This window comes from Clarias gariepinus, chromosome 25, assembly GCF_024256425.1.
Source record: "Clarias gariepinus isolate MV-2021 ecotype Netherlands chromosome 25, CGAR_prim_01v2, whole genome shotgun sequence".
In the NCBI taxonomy this organism is placed as follows: Eukaryota; Metazoa; Chordata; class Actinopteri; order Siluriformes; family Clariidae; genus Clarias; species Clarias gariepinus.
The window spans coordinates 15,513,784-15,532,099 of NC_071124.1; the positions used below are offsets into that span (position 1 = coordinate 15,513,784).

The 18,316-nt window shown below is 37.0% G+C and overlaps 1 protein-coding gene across 2 annotated transcripts in view; it reads right to left on the minus strand.

Annotated features, from left to right (window-relative positions):
* gpc5c (glypican 5c) overlaps positions 1 to 18,316 on the minus strand; it is a 97,318-nt gene that overhangs the window by 53,456 nt on the left and 25,546 nt on the right. For both annotated transcript variants that reach the window (XM_053486571.1, XM_053486570.1), the window contains exon 3: positions 3,025 to 3,719. In XM_053486571.1, coding sequence (XP_053342546.1) covers positions 3,025 to 3,719 — 695 coding nt within the window. The remainder of the gene's footprint in view (positions 1 to 3,024; positions 3,720 to 18,316) is intronic.

Consider the following 18,316-nt stretch of genomic DNA (forward strand, 5'->3'; position numbering starts at 1 on the left):
TGATTGTCAATTAAAGTTCCTCCTTCCAATCAGCACCTCCTTGTGCTGATTGGTTGAATATTGGTGGTCTACTGAATTTACCATTTTACTGTTTTCATAGCATCTGTCATGAGAATTGAATTGCATTCTCAGCTGAGTTATGTCTTTTTTTAAAAGCAGCCAGAAAAATGAACCGTCCTGGATCCTATAAAATACGTCGACTATCATTAAACAGAGGAGATGCTGAAACCCCAGGGAGAACTTTTGCCAGTAGTGAGAGTCTGCATTAACCTTATGCTGAATTTTTCAGGCATGTTAAACTCACTTAGGCCAATTGACTGTATATGAATCACTGACAACCATTTTTCTTAGTCACTTTCATGTTTTTATTTCTTTTCTTTTCCCTTTCTGTCATCTTCTCTTTCCTTTTTCTCATACTGTTAAGTATGTGGCAGTAGTCCAATCTCCGAAACAGCCATAAAGTGAGTCTTAAACCTTTCAGCACCTTAAACTCTTCATAACACTGATAAGATGGGAAGAAATGAACACCAGCAAGAACAGTTTCGTTTATGTTAAAAAAAAAAGCTTGTAGGGAATAATGGGACCTATGGACAGACTGAACCCATTAAAGGGCTGTTCATGTGCCAAAGCAACCCACTGAATTCCCAAGCCAATTAGCGGCATTGTGAGGAGAAGCTCTGCTCTTATTCCTCTCATGCATGTGAATGTGCACGAGAGGCTTCTCAACCCCTCAGCTCATAGGTGCCAGAATGAATGTGTCATGGTCACGCTGTCATTTTGGTCTTTTTTTTTTCCAAATGAAGTAAAATTCATTTGCAATTGCCTGGATTACTTTCACAAAGAACAGACAGATCTCGGTAATACATGAGTGATGAAAAGAGAGAGAGAGAGAGAGAGAGAGAGAGAGAGAGAGAGAATTTAAAGCATAATTGTCAGCAAAAACTGTTTCCATTTTCAACCACTAAATTATTTTGCATTATAAATTATACTGCATTATACTTATTTGGCATAGACATACACAGAAAGACCAAAGGGAAAATAGATATTAATAGTTTTATGAAAAATTCAAGAACCATAATTGTTTTTTATTTATCATTTATTAATTTTATTTGATGAGCAAGTAAGGGTTAGCTATTTATACATCATTATACAACAGTTAGTTAGTTGTGACTGAGAAATCTGATTGGATGAGAGGCTTTCCATGAGTGCTGATATCGAGTATAACAGCACTGGGACATTTAATTACACATATTACCCTGCATCACAGGTGTTCTACAATTTTTTATTAAACTAACTGTTGGTTGCCAGCATGGGTGAAAGTATGCCGGTACGGTCCACAGTACTGCAAAGAGGAGAAAGCAACTGCCTGCTAAAAAAACACATTTAAAATCAGTCACAGAAGGCCTTTTAGCAATACAATAACACCTATGTTGTGGGTGTTACCTAAAAAAACTAGCATCTAACATAAGGCTGCATCCAAACTCCTCTCTAACTCTGATCAAGAACAATACATTGTGCGTGGTACGAGAGCCAGTACACCCATCATAGTGCACTGACTTCCAAAACCAGTCTCAGAAAAATTGCTGTCTGTCTGTTAGTATGTTTGTATATCTTTCCAGCCGATCTTGCCTCACAAAGATCTGGCTGGATAGAATTTAATGAAACTGTGCCAGTCCTTCGATATTTGCCTGATGTTAAATCTGCAATGAAATGTTAAGGAGAATGAGCAGTTATGAGCAGTTTTGTGCCAGATTACCTCACAGCAGCCAGCGCCTTTGGACAAATATAGCGGATATACGCGTCACTCAACAGAGTCAATCAGTGCGGTAGTTAATACACAACGGATGCAGAAGACACAGAAACGGAGGTAAAGCACAGCTGTAATGATATTCAGTACATTAGCACTTCCTCTTGTGTGATTTTGCTTAATAAATACAGTTGTTGTTTTTTTTACAGTACTTTTCTTTTGTGGCTTTAAGAGCAACAACTCAACCTACTAATAAATTTTTTTTTAAAAAGATGGGAACAAATAGTAGTCACAATCATGGCAATACATTTCAGATGCAAAGACCTGCAGGTTCGGCTAATTCTTGTTCCTGAATTGCCCGCAGTGTGTCAATGAGTGCGTGAGTGAGTGAGTGTACGTGTGTGTGCCCTGCGATGGATTGGCACCCTGTCCAGGATGTACTCCGCCTTGTGCCCTGAGCCTCCTGGGATAGGCTCCAGACCCTCTGCGACCCCGAATTTAGGATAAAGCGGTATAGATGATGAGTGAGTGAGTATAGCACTTTTAGCAATGGTCATTGTTGCAAAGCAGCTTTACAGAGTCAAAAAATTCTGGAAAGTCCTTAATGTTAACGGTCTCCTCCCAGCCCTTGCATTCCTTATTGGCCAGTCACACACTGTCATTTGAATGACCTCTAAAAATTCAAGCAGGATGAAAAAGAAAGTTTTAATGATTAATGATTCGTTTGAAATCATATTCAACTTTTTCCCCTATTTAACTGGTTGACTTTTTAAACTTGCTGCTCTAGAATCCCACAGCCATTCGAAATTGGACAGAACACCAAATATATTATATAACGAATATATTCCAAATGAGCACAGGCAACTGTAATCTTGCATGCCAAATTTAAGACTAGATTACTCACATATGTACTTTTAGTTTTTTGTTCTTTTAATGTATTATTCTGTTCGCCCAGTTTTAGGAACATCATGCCAAGACGATGATGGACAGAGGTATCTCAAAGGGTAAGGTGTTGAACTACTGATTGGAAAGTCAATTGAAAAGTCAATTGCCTCTGTTGGGCCCTCAACCTTTAACTGCTTAACTTGACTGCTCAGTTGTATAATCAGATAAAAAAAATATATAGTAAAAGGACCTTTAGATAGGGATGTCTGCTTAAAGCTGTAAATATATACATCAGAACATACGATGATAAAACACAACAATGGAAACAATGTCCATCATGCTCTAAAAAACACACTGGACAAAATATGAGTTTTAAATGCTGTCTTACTCACAGTAGCACTGATTCTGGGTTCTTGTAGCTGTGCGTGCAGGATGGCATCATTAACATGACTTTTAACCCCAAGGAGGGCAAGTTCCAGGCTGTGTTCTCCAGCGACTTTGTGTGTAAGGTCCTCCAGGATAGCCACATACTGCCTCCATGGCATATCTAGCTCTGCCACATTGGCCAGGCATCCACGCATTACATTAAGGCAGAACTCAAGACAAGGACGTATGAGAGTTAAACCCTGGCAATGCGGGCAGTATTGCATCTTTAGAAGTGCTCGTTTACACTCGTTGGTCAATGGTGCCATTTCTGTGATATTCATCAAGTTTTCACCCATGGAGAATGCTCTTGTTAACGTCCTAGCGGCCTCCATGGCACCTGCTAACTCCTCGACCATAGCTTGAGCATGACGGCCGAACGGATTCACGTCCTGGCGAGTGGCACGGAGGCATTCAGAGAGGTCACTATCCTCAAGAGTGCCCGGCCTGATGATGTGGTTGTGGACTAACATGAACAGGTCGTCGTAGAAGCGGTAGACAGTGGCATCCACAGAAGTGTTGGAGGTGTCCTGGATAAAAGTGGAGAGACTGGAGAAGAGGGAATTGACATGGGGAGCAATTCTACCAGAAAGAGAGGTGTAGGTGCTCTCGAAAAGAGAGAGCAGGTGGCCTTGGGAGAAAGTGAACAATGACTGGTATGTATCTGCAGAGAGAGAGAGAGAGAGAGAGAGAGAGATTTCAGTTAGACTTTGAACTGTTATGATACTGTACTTTTATCAGACATCTCTGAAGTGTTAGTTCCTGGTCAAAAACTACCATGTAGATATTATCTAAAATGAGATAACAAGTTTCTGAAATGTTACTGACAGATTCAGTGTTTGATGATTTATTGTTTAAACAAAAAGCAGAATGAACAAGAGGAAGAACATCCACCAAGGATGCCAAGAACTCAAAGTGTAATTTGTTTATCATGCTGATAGTATTCACACAGTATTAGTGTCAACAACAATCAAATAGCCCTACAGTATATTGGCTTTAAGCTGGACTCGCTGGAGCTCGTGCCTGAAAAAAAGGACCTTAAACAAAACGCTGTCAATTATGACCAACATTATCACCCACTGCATGGAGCTTTTGCCAAGTAGAAGAGCATGTTCAGTTGAAGACAAACATATACATCTAGGCATTTGGTAGATGCCCTTATCCAGAGCACTTTACATTTTATCTTATTATACATCTGAGCAGTTAAGGGCCTTGCTCAAGGGACCTCCCGAACCGAAGTTCAAACCACTGAGCTACGTCTGCCTACTATCACAGAGCTGCTCTACTGACAGACTGCAGAAATCCTGTACTCCAGAGCCATATGCCGCTGTAACACCTCTTTCCAGTGCGTGGACATGATTGAAATCCTTAGTCAGATAGACCATCAACCACTACTCATCCTCAGTTATACATGTTGCTCGCCTTTATAACTGCCCTACTGTTCACAGTCATATTTATTTATCTACTCATCACCAACTCTAATCTACAGTGACTTTCTTAACCTCAGTCTTGCACCATTTCACCTGCTATATCTCATTTTGCACTAGTCTAATATCTACCAATATCCACTGATATTCATCCTCATTGAAGGCCCGGGTTCGATTCCCAGCCAGTGCTCAAACCCCCCAGCCGCTGGATGCAGTGCCGGTCCCAAGCCCGGAAAAAAAAGGGAGGGTTGCATCAGGAAGGGCATCCGGCGTAAAACCTGTGCCAAGTTGTTGTGCGGACTGGATATTCCGCTGTGGCAACCCCTTGCCGGGAGAAGCCAAAAGACCAACAACATAATAATTATATATAATAATATATTCTGTTTTATCTTAGGCATCTGTGTTAAATGTTTTTTTTTTCTTTTTGAATAAACTCGACACAATTGACGAATTGTAATTGCAACTACATATACTTTACTGTATGTTACTGCCCTTTCTACTTGATGTTTTAAATATCTATCTATCTATCTATCTATCTTAATAAAATAGAAGATTGGTTTCTTTCTTCTTTATTTCACTAAACCTTTTCTCTCTCTCTCCCCCTCTCTGTCTCTCTTTCTCACCCACACACACACACACACACACACACACACACACACACACACGGACACACACACACACAAACGCACACACACACGAACACACACACACACACACACATAGACACGAGCACAGATAAGTAAACATACATGCCCAAACTTGTATTTTTGTTCAGCGGCCAGTTGGTGTGACCTGTCTACTCAGCTGTGCTGCAATGCCCCATCCACCTCCTTTCTCACACATGCACACAGTGGCGTTCTCTCCTGGGCTACTGATGTCAGATTAAAGGCATGTTAGCAGATGGAGAAACAGCAGCAACTGCAGTGAAACCGAGACTGAACACCTCACGCTAACACGCAAACACACACGCGTATTACAAACATGTACAGTATGAATATGCCAATCATAAACGCAGATCTATATAAACAGTACAAGCAACATCAAATCATACACATTCTAAACATTGTTGTCAATGGATAATATTTTGGAAACCCTAAAAAAATAACGATAAAAACAATCACCTGCGTTTGATTTTGAAAAGAATTATTAAGTTTGGGTGCTTCATATTTTTTATTCAGTACCGTGTATAGATATCTACTATGTAATATAAGCACGTATTTACCTGCTTTTCATAATTGACAGTTATCTAATCAGTGAATCATGTGGAAATAGTGCAATGCATAAAATTATGTGGATACAGGTCAACAACTTTGACCGTGGCAGGGTTACTGCTGCCAGACAGGTTGGTTTAAGTATTAAAAATAAAAATCTTCAGCCACTCTGCAGATTCATGTTGAATAGCAAAGCATTTCTAAATCCTTTCTAAATATAAAAATAAATAAAATTTACATTCTAATTTAAAAAAAGAAAAAAAGAAATAGGCAAAGCTAGAGTTGGAAGGGCTACAAACAGAAGAATAGTTCATTGGGTTCCTTACAAGAATGAAAATAAATACAAAACAATTACATTACGTCTTGTTATTTTGTCTTTTTTTTAAGGTTTTAATCGCTTAAAAATACTGACATTCTACAGTGGTTATAATGGGGTTATAAAAAGGATATCAAAATATTTAGGTATATCCATCATTTCCAAAGCTAAAACAAACTAATGAGTCAGAAATAAATACAATCATAGACCCAAATACAAAAAAAAAAACATGGGATCATTTATCTTACCACACTTCTGTGGCCCCTTCATAATTATTAATAAAGCTAATTAATGTTATTAGACCTAATTCTACAGTCTGCGGAAAAAAAATAGCAGGGAGCCTCTCCAACATGCATTTGTCACCAATATCTTATAAATAATAAATAAATGTGTTAGCCCTTAGGAGCCCCTACTGGCCTGGGGCCTCAAGCAGTCGCCCGCCTTGTCTGTAGACAAGAATGTGTTATGCCCACACCCGATTCTAACCCTAACCCTAACCCCTCTAACTAATAGAAAACATTTCTGTCCTTATATTTATTTGCTTGCTGTCTGACTGGCTTGTTTTTTTATTTTTATTTTTTATATAAAATGTTAAAGAAAAAAATGGTCAAAACTGTCCTCAGGTGTGGCCCCAGCCTTCTATACACTAACCTGACATGAATACTCAGTAATTTAATAGAGACCCTTAAACGTTGAATCCAATGGGAAGAAATAAAATATCCTCTAAATAAAATGGCCTCTACATTTCTTCTTCCAGAGCCCCTAAATCCTGTGTTGCTTGGCACAGGGGTGATGAGAGATTTATAGCGAAGACTGCAGAGAAATAAGAAAATGGTAAGGGTGATTAAAGAAATGTGGTAGAAAAAAATAAAGGTTATTACCAGCTTCTGGGTTGTATGTGTGCGTGACATGGTGAGATGTTTTGGAAGGAGAAAAGCTAACCACACATGAGGGAAAATGTGCCAGGCTAGAGTTCCAGAGTGCAAACTTGTGCCATGTAAAAGGGGTGAGAGAAAAAAGAGTGAAAGAGCTGGGGAGGAAGAGAAGGGAGGGAGAGAATGCACAATACATTATGAAGGCATACGCTGCCAAACTGCCTCCCCGGTAACATGTTTTACATGGTATTACAAACAAAGACTGACATTTACTTAGGGTATGCGAGCACACACTCTTTGACTTTGGCTAATTTTCTCTGCCCTCGCCACCAAGCCTGTGGTTCATCTCGTTGACTGTCAGAATTCTCCAGACCCATAGGACACCAGGCTTTCCCTGTTGTTTTCGGAAGGAATTAGCTAATAAGCGAGCCATAATTCACTGAAAGTTCTTGCTTGAACTATAAGCCAAACCTACCCTAGGGAAGAAGAATATATTTTTTTATATTGGTTAAAAGTCTGACGCTGGGCTTTACTCAACCTGATCCAGTAAATCACTGGACGACTAAAAGCATCTGAAAATGAGTACTTTAATCAGAGAGGTAAAAATCCAAACTTTTTCCCAAATCAACATTTCTGGACACATTTAAGCCTGATTTATGTTTCTTACTCAAGTCTATGCAGAGGCTATGCAAGTGGCCTACAGGACCATAAGCATTTATCTTTGTGCACTGGCGTGTCTGTGTCGCTCTGTAAAATGTACCACCAAACCATTAGTTGGTGGTAGAGTTTCTATGCTAAATAAAGAATACAATATTTCCTAAATTTTTCAGTAAGCATCTCCTCGATTTTGTCCATGTTCCTTTGACTTTCAACTCGATTCAAAAATAGAGGTAAAGAAGACGAAAGGCAGAAATGTGACGCTATACTGTAAGGTGGACCAATCTCAGTTGCTGTGGCCTGCATTGCCGTAACATGTAATTACATTTCTGGAAAAGAGCACATTAGAGTAAGCTGTAGGATATGGCAAATGCAAGCCATGGAAGATCTACGGTGGAGATTTGACAAATCAGCCTTCATGGTCAAATTAAGCAATTAAATAGAAGAAGACAAATTGCCTAGTTTTGCTGGGCCATGTCCCACCCATCAGTGGTAAAAGACAAGTAGGATCATTTGTAGGCTTAATTCCGTCTGATATTTTTGTGTTTTTTTTTTATTGCTGAAATGTCAGTTTCTGGACATCTGTAAAAGTATATAGCTTTTTTTGCCTGGATGTTGGCAGTTCCGACAGCTTATTCCTCAGAATAATTTATATTGACTTTTCTTTTTCTTAAGCCTTTCCAGGCATTCTCCCCACCATCCATCGCTGAAATTTCAGGCACATTATCTGAGCATTGAACCAGGCTTGTACTCTAATGGTTGGGAACCACTGACCTAATGTACTCTGTATTTAAAAACTTTTAAATAACCCCTTGTTTTTTAGTGCCTCAGACGAAGCACGGACAGTTCATATTGAACAGAACATACTGAACAGAGACCAACGGTTTAGCAATCTGTCAAAAACCTCACTAGTCAGTATGTGACAAGAATATGTCTAAGCCGGACATTTTTTATATTTTTAATGAAAAGTTGAACCAGGGCAGGCCTTTACTATAAATCTTAATACTTTCAGCGCAGAAATGCTGAGTCTGTGTCATCAGTGCCACAGTGGAGATGTCCATTTCTGCAATGCCAAGTTCCTCTAAAATTGACTGCCTTCCAATGGAAGGTTATCCATTTTCTTAAGATGTCCCATAAAATGCTTTTGCAAATTGCTAATCTCTGTAATCACCCAAGAGCAATTTTCAGATGCCCACATCATGGTTGGTCCGGCACTTAATTAAAGTACTTAAACAGCTGGGGAGAAACCAAAAATCGTACAAAATGAGTTAAGCTCCAAGTCAATAAGATCATGTCTTAATTCAGAAATTAATAATGTTTCCGATGCATCCAGAAGTCTTTCATTCATTTTGGGGGAAAAAAAGGGGGACTGACAATTTATAAATCAGTTAATCAGAGTCCATCTACAGAAAAGAATAAAAGTAGGCAAGCCACATATGCAGTTCAGACAGTAGTTGCTTAGTAATATCAATATATATAAAAAGGGGATACATAAAACTAATAATAAAACTGATGAAAAAAATTATAATAATACATATGCTGAACAGTGCATTTTTAACCCAGTAGACTAAAAACAACTAATAAGAAACCTACCCTAAATGCACTGTATTAAAAACTATGGAACAGTGCTCAAAATATTTAATTAACCTATGAATTTACATTTGGGCATTTGGCAGGCGCTCTTATCCAGAGCGACTTAATTTTTTTTTTTTATCTCATTACACATCTGAGCAGTTGAGGGTTAAGGGCCTTGGTCAAGGGCCCAACAGTGGCAACTTGGTGGTTGTAGGGTTTGAACCTGGAATCTTCCAAACCGTAGTTCAATGCCTTATCCACTGAGCTACCCCTGGCCCGGTTTAATTAAACCAATTAATTAACTAATTATAAACTGTGCAGAGATTAAGAAAAGCAGATCTTCACAGATCATGCTAATAAGAATTCTGGTATTTTTCTAGTGGTGCACAGATACAATAAAGTAGGATTATGTTTAATTTGACCATGAGAACTAAACCAATACATATACAGTATGTATACATATACAGTGGCATAGGCTTATGCGTCTAGTGCGACAAGGAAGTGCTGACAGCAGTTTAATGGAAGTGAAAATATTCCACATCCACTGTAACATTTGTATGGATAGACTTCACTGACTTTCAGTCTGCATAACTGAATTCACGCCGATCCGAGACACTGGGGCGCTTCTCTCAATGGTCATCCATCACCCTCAAAAAAGCCCCTTAATCCCATCAGAGGCTCGAGTTTCAGAGGCCTGTCACACGAAGACATGAGGCATGTCCGTCTGATATAATGCTGAACTGACCTGCTTTTGGTAGTGGTGCGGTTGACTATTCACTCAAATCCTCCACCATGATCTACTGTAAAGTGCAACACTAAGTATTAAACCAGTTTCACACACTTTATTTGTTTATTTAATACAGTTTAATACTTTTTTATTATTATTCTATCCTCTGTAGTGGTGGATCTTGTGTAAGTATACACTTTGGGTGGTCAATAAACAATTGGTTAGTAGCTGTCTCTTCATGCATGTTGGTTCTTCCCATAGTAATAAATAGCAAAGTTTAAGTTATTTACTTTTTTGATTATTATTTACATTTGTGCAATTTATATTGCAAATTTATGTCACAGGGAAACATGAGCAAAAAGGGTTCCAAAAACAGAAATTAAGATTTGTTGTGTTTTTTTAGTTTTTTTTATTATTATTTTTTACCTTTTATGGGTGTATGGGTGATTGTGCTGCATGATAAATAGTAACATTATTTACAAAAGAAACAGACTTAACAAAATGGTCACATTTAGTTATTTTTGTGATAAATTTATGGTATAAATGAACCCATTATCCAAAGGTCCCTACAACCTTACGTCATGTCCTGGCAGAGAAATCAAACTGCAATCCCCGACTGGATGGGAATCAAACCACAGTCACATGGGCCATATGAAGACCTCACACCTTTTTCTCACACACTCTCTTTACTGTGCTTGGCTGAGAAATCACAGATGCATGCAGCAGGGCAGCTGGGGAACAACGTAATGATGCCAAAACAGAAAGAGAGAGGTTGTAAAAGCAGAAGACAGGATTTTGATCACAGGGTTGGTAAAATGTATTAAAGTGCTAAAGCGAATAATATTGATGATGGATGTAAGTACCCCTCTCCTGCTCAACCGCCCCCCCCCCCCCCCCCGCCGCTCTGTATAAAGTATAGTAATAACACCCAAGAGACGTAAGCACACCCTCTCACCTCACAAACCCTACTCCCATTACATGTAATTTTCCTTTTCCCTCCCTTTAATAAATTTTTATAGTCTTTATCCTACACCATTTTTCTTATTTTTTATTCAAGCTTTTTTTTCTTTGTTATATAACTGAACTTATTATACAGAGCAACTTTATATTGCTCTTCTTAGATCTCAAAATATAGTCAAATATTTTAGTAAAATGAGCAAACATAATATATAGCATCCATTAGGTATTATTACCTATAAGGTTTTTTTATTTAACATTTCATTTTAATGTATAATTTTTTTTTTCATTTTATTAAGGAACTCATTGACAGAACAAAACGATTTAACTAATAAATATCCAACCAGTCTTCCATGAAGACAATTTCAATGTCTATAAAACATTGAGGACATGACTAAGCTCGACTGTAAAGGTTCTTAACAGGAAATATATCCAATTAATATAAAGCCCTTTTAAAAAATAATAATTTTATCCTAATTTCTAAACAATAGAGCCTGAGAATAAGCTAATCTAATAATAAAGTTTTGGAATAAAAGGCCCTGAAGCATTAGTAGTTCAGTACCATATTTTTCATGGGGCATCATGAGCAATGAATTATATGCCACCCCTGGTATAACACTGCTTAATGGCTGATTATAACCTTTTTCTCAAAATCCTATTCTAATGCATGAAAAAGGGATTTTTGTGTATCTCATTTTACAATTTTATAGTTGTGGTCAGAACTTTACTTATACACATGGCCCAGGAATGGCATTGCATTTTTAAGATTCTAGTGATTTCTTTACAACCATACAAGAAGAAAACCCTGGGAATCTGAAGCACAAAGTTTAAATCATTTTGTATTTTGTGATATCAACACAGGGTCAAAACTGTAGAAACATGGTCAAAACAAGATTACTTCAGCTTAGATTATTCATTAAGTGTGCTGAAAGACATGAACTGTATTTTAATTTAATTTAATTTTAATTTACATTTTTCTAGTTCAGTCCTTTCATATGCTTGTTGGTGATCATGATTGACTACAGCTGGTAGATTCTCTGGAAAATCCAAGGAACTCAGTGCAGATCTAAGAGAGAGGATTGTAGATTGACAAAACGTCAGGAATGTCTCTTGGAGCCATTTCTAAATGAATGCAGATTGATTGATTGATTGATTGATTAATTGATTGATTGACTGAGTGATTAAACAGATCAGCCAAAATATACTGTACATACAGTAAATGCAAGTTATTGGGAGATCAAGCCACTTTGCCAAGATCTGGAAGTAGACCCAAACTTTTGTTTCTCAACTGAAATAAAAATGGTTTACCAGGAACAACCCAAGAAGTGCCAAAGCACAGACATGCCTCAAACTGGTTGCTCCTGGAACATCAGTGTCAGTTTCTGCAGTTGAGTGAGTGTTCTTTATCCAATAAATTCACCCAGGCATCCAAGAAAGAAGCCCCTGTTCCAAAATCAACACCTTCAAGCTTAACTGAAGTTTGCAACTGACCAAAAAAAAAGGAGGACAAAGAAAAAACCTTCTAAGGGAAAGTTTTGACCAATGGTATGTTTCAACCTCAAGAACACTATACAGTACCAGTTGTTAAGTATTATGGTGATAGAATCATACTTTGTGGCTGTTTTGCTGCCATTGGAGATGGTGGATGGAATAATGAAGAAGAAAGAATACCTCAGTATTAGAATACCTCAGTATTATTCTGCATTAGTTGGACAAAAATGGGTGTTTTACATTATTACAGCAATGATCCCAAACACACACCGTAGCTGGTTAGGGAATTGATATAATTGAAAAACAGAATAACTTTAAGTTTTTGGAGGTTCAACCTTGTCAAAGATTACTGGGCCATGCTTAAAAGTCAGGTCTTTGCCAGAAAACCAACAACATTAATTTACTTCTTACCATTTCTCATCTCTCACCATAATTTTGCCAGTAGCTTGCTGAGCAACTAATGGTGAAAGTTGCTATGGAGCATTAAACCAAATCTTAACTGTGATGTATGTACATTTTTACCATATACAGTATGTATAAATTTTAACCTGTTTTGACTTTAGAAAACTAAAAAAAGAAGAAATAATTTCAAGCCCAATATAGCTACAATGAGTGTATACCCCTGGGTGATAGCAGGCAAATATAGAATTTGCCTGGAAATTTTAGACAAATTTAAATAAATGTAAAATTTGTTAGAAAAATGATTATGCATTAATTACTTGTTGCCTATTCTTTAAAGGATGGCAGTCATTCTGAAGACGACTTTTAGCCACTATTATGCACAAAGTACTTCTTTGTAAACAAGTTTTTTTAAAGGAAGAAGTACACTAAATAGAAAAGACTCTCCGGAATGCCATTGTCCACTAACCATAAGTCCAAATCACCGTCATAACAGCTGAACACTGCCATCAAGCAGGTGTGTAACCACGGCGTCACCGGTCCAATTTAAATATCACAATTCTCTCTCTCTCTCTCTTTCTCTCCATCTCATAAATCAATTTCATTTCTTTGGATCAGTTTATTGGCAATACTATACCTAATTAGCATATTCCCAAAGTAACAATAATCTGCAAAATTTCAACAGATCTCTTTTCTATTTGTTTTTCAGATTTTTTTTCTTTTTTTAATATTGAATACAAGAAACACAGATAATCTCAGAGGACCACAAGGGTGGGACTGGCTTTTACACTTTCCCTAATTCTTCATTCTCTGTCTGTCTGTATTTCTTTCTCTTTGGGATCGCTCACTCCTGCGCCACACAGGAAACAACATGGCGAGTCCAATTAGTCAATGCATAAGTCTGAGAAGGACCAATCTGCCAAGGGAGGGGAGATGAGACACGCATGATTCAATTAGACTGCTTCCCTGAACTTGTGAAGTCATGCGTTCGGGCCCGGGACCAGAGGGAACAGCAGAATAACATTGATGGGGAACAAGTGTATTTTCCAATATTTTTCTGCTTGTTGTTGGCAGCTTAAGTGTTATGAGTTGTGAATGTTTTTAACAGAGCCAATAGGCTGTTGATATAATACACAGACTTATACACTCTGACTGCCTTCTGTTTCCATAGCTACTGTACTTTACACTGTCTACACACAATAAAATACACATTTAATATTATTTTATAATAAATTGTATATACTATTGTGATGCATTTATTTTATGAAGGTAAAATAATGGATAATTAATTATTTTAATTGGATAAATTATTGATGTAAAAAAGAAAGAAACCGCTCTATAACAGCTTTATCAATAAAGTAAACTAAATAGAGCATAAGTAAAGAATGTGATAATGAACACAGTTAATATGCAGGGTGGTGAAAGTGAGTGGCACTGCCATTGTTCATTCCATTTCTAATATTGCTAATGTTTTGGGAGCCAAAGTAAAGCAAAGAATTGGAATCCACACACACGGTGCATGTGGTGTTGCCAGATTGGTCAAGTTCCCACCGAACTGGGAGGTTTTGATCGTGATTATGTAGGAGTAAATGGTTTGGATGCCATACATTGCATTGCCAGTTTTAAAAACAAAAACCTAACCTAATTGTCAGCTATAATTATGTATATTCAAACAAAACCCTACTGTCAGAGTCATTAAGCTACACTGTAACAGAAGCTGGTGCTGATGAAAGGAAGTTGTAGTTGAGGTATCAATGTGGGGAAAAAAACTTAAAGATTATTTCACCTGTCTATAAAGAGTAAAATGCAAATGAAAAATAAATTATGATTGTGCAGTAGTGTGTATTTAAATGATTAAGTTAACCCATAAAAATAATTAGTATCTACCCTGTAAATGTATATTGTTTGTACAGTACGTGCATGCAGTTAATTCTGTACATGGAGGTGCAAAATGGAGCACTGATCTGAATGGCTTAAATTATCATTATTCTGCTTAATCATTAAAGTTGTTTGAAGTTGTTTTGCATACTGTAGCTCTCTCTCTCTGTGTGATGCATGAGTATTAAACTACAAAGTAATTGTGGCAGCTAGAATACTGACATAAATATAGATCAGACATTTTGGCTGGTTTTATGTGCATTTCAGTGGTTTTTGAACACTTTTTTTGGGCTGGAAGCTATCACTATTGAGCAACATTGAGTGCACTGTAGACAATGCAGCTATTTATTTATCTGTTTGTTTTATCTCTGTTTGCATATGTGCTCTGGAGATAGAAGATAGAAGGTGCTTCTTAAAAAAAAAGCTTTTCATTGCTTAGTACAGAATGTTGGAAAAAATAAATACATAAATAAAAACAGGTTCGGGTATAAACGTCGACAAAACTTTGCATAAATGTGTGTGAACTGATTTTTGAGCTAGCGGTTATAAAGTGTGAACTTGCACAATACTGCCTGTACCCTCGGATTCCTGTTTATGGATGAGTGTAATGTCTGACTCATGCTTTGACGTGGTGAACTCTGCTGATAAATCAACTGGATGCTTTTGAAATCCTCAAACCAAAGTAAAAAGTCACTGAAACGCCTCTTTGTAGCCATTCTGATGTTTGGTAAGAACATGAATCTGCAACTCTTGTCCTGTATTTGCCTGATTAACTTGAGTGAAAATGAATTTGGTAAAAGAGAAACAATGTTTTAATAATTATCATCATAATTAATATTATTTCTTTATTTTATATAAATTACTTTTCTTTGTTTAGACTACGAAAAAGAAAAACTGTGCAGGAGGAAGAAAAGATTTACCTTTTAAAAATAAAAAGAAGAAGATACTGATACCACCTACTACTACTAACTCAAACTATGTATTACGATTGCAACAGTTGCCATGCTTATTTTAACAGTGTGGCTTGTAGAGATCTCAATTAAAACCCTTGTCTGCTACTTATGCTCTGTAAAGACTTCATAACGCCTCTAATCTGAGGTGCTGGTAATTGGTCATTTTTCAGGCTGATAACTCTAAATGAACTTCTCGTCTGCGGCAGAGGTAGGTTTTGGTCTCGCCCTCCTGGGATGGCCTTCATGAGCCAGTTTCATTATGGTGCTTGATGGATTTTGCAAATGCACTTGACAATACTGTTCTTGCAAGAACTATTACAGAAAGACTGACCTCTGTGTCTTAAAATAACAACTAACTGTTTTTTGTTATGTAATTACCTAATTACGTAAATAAAATATATGTTATTTTGTATTTTTTAAATCCCCAGTATTGTTGTAGAATATAGAAAAAAAATTACTAAATAAAAACAAAGAAAATTGCAAGTGACCCCAAACTTTTGCTTTTACTTTGGTCTTTTGGCTGCCTTTGACTTGCATAACAAGGTACCAATTTATAAAATGTCTAACAATAACAGCTGGGGGTTTATATTATATCCATCAGGTTCGCACATGAACAATGCCAGCGCAAAAAGTATTGTATCACAGGTGTTCATTTAAATGACACAACTGCCAATCTGTAGATTAACCTAATCAATTATTAGTCAATCTGCTCTCTTGTTCTACCTTTACACAGATTGTTCTTCAGCCCCCATTGCACACATCAACGTCCACAAAAGAGAAAGATTTCAGGCTAGCAACTAATACCACTTGTACGGTACATGTCACATAAAACTGTTTTGTAAATGCTATACATCAGTTTATTTTCACATTACTTTAATGTATATACATGTATAATACTGTACATGTGCTAATAGCTATGAATAGTATTTACAGGCTAAACAATTTAATGCAAAGAGACAATTTATTTGTAATAAATTACAAAACTCAATATGGTTTCTACACAAACACTGGACATTCTGGACATTTGTTTAGTGGCCACTGCACAACTACACCTGGTGATCATCATATCACTCTGTCACAAGTCACTTTAAATAAATCACTTTTAAGCATATTTTGCACTGCACTAGACACTTTAAATACGTAGATTGCGTATGGAACGTTGGACATTACCATTCTTTCATTACCATTTATTCTACCATTTATCTACACAAAAATTACATAAATATATACCTACCCGTTCAGCTGCTCTTATTGTTTTATATTTCTTCATACATTCTTCAAATATTTTCTATATTGTGTATTTTTGTTGTACAGTTATTTATTTATTTTTTTACTTTAGTTTTTATATTCTATTTTATTCTTTCCTAGTTTTATTTACCCTATATTTTAATTTATATATTTATTTCCTTTACTATTCATAGTCTTCTATTTTAGGTCACGAGCAGTTGTCTAAGCATTTCACTGCATATCGTACTGTGTATGACTGTGTATGTGACAAATAAAATTTGAATTTGAACCTCAAACCCAATGATTTCTTCACTTGAAGAAACCACTTTTCTGGCAGACGTTTGATGATGAGGAGGCGATTACTGAGGTGGAACTTTTCCTCAAGAGCCAAAAAGAACGCTTCTTTAAAGACGGTCTCCACCAGCTCATTGATTATTTGCAGAAGTGTGTTGCCTTAGGTGGGGGATATGGAGAGAAGTACTGAGCTCACAACCAACGTTCATTTTCATTACATTCGTGTGTGTGTGTGTGTGTGTGTGTACATAAACGAAAAGCAAGTGTCATTAAAGAGGCTCCTTGTTAAACATCCAGAGTCTCTCTCTGTCAGAAAGCACACGAGTGGGATTAGAGGAGTTAGTTGTTAAAGAAGTTTCCAGACAGACAGTGTTTCTGTGTGTGTGTGCATGTGTGTGTGCGTTTGTGCGCCTGTGTGTGTAAAATCATTTTACACAGTAGCCCCCTCCTCCTCCTATCCCGTTTTCATACACACACACACACACACACCACACACACACACACACACACACACACACACACACGCATGCGTGCACAAACACACATACACACAAACGAAAATAATGCTCTCTTGGAACTCTTTTTAAAGGTAAAGTGCCAGTTAATTTGTTTTATTTTTACTTAATATTTTGTATTAATTTTTATAAAAATAAATAAATATTTTTGGGGTTGTGAAATTAATCATCCAAATTTCTATTATTTCTTTCTAGACAATTTGTTTTAGTACACGAGTGCTTTAACTAGCCTGGAATCACATTGCTCATTACTGTTATCCTAAAAGACTCGGTTAATGACAATAGCACGTCTTCTTACTCATAGCGCAGGGCCAGCCACACCTCTCTTGGATTCCCAGCCCCATTTGGTTATAGCATTACTGGGATTAGAACTCATGATCTCCCAATGATTGGGTAAAACCTTACACAGTTGTGCCACTTGGGAGCTTAATTAAAGATACAACGTCCTCCCATTTTAGAGGACTAAAAGTACTTTGGCTGCTCTGCTGTTATTCTTCACCAGCTGTGTCTTACTACATCATTAGTTCATGAGAACTAACAATGAATCTGTCTGGATAAAAAAGCCACATTAGAGGAAATGAAACAGAACAGTCTGGAGAGTTTTTTTTTTTTTTTTTTTATAATTGTCGACTGCATTGTTCAGTACATACAACATTTGTGTATATTACTCCACCCCATTGGAAAGGACAGATACTAACTGGTAATACTAGCTGACTCACTGAAGCCTGCTTTAATAACTGATTATGATTTCTTATGTTT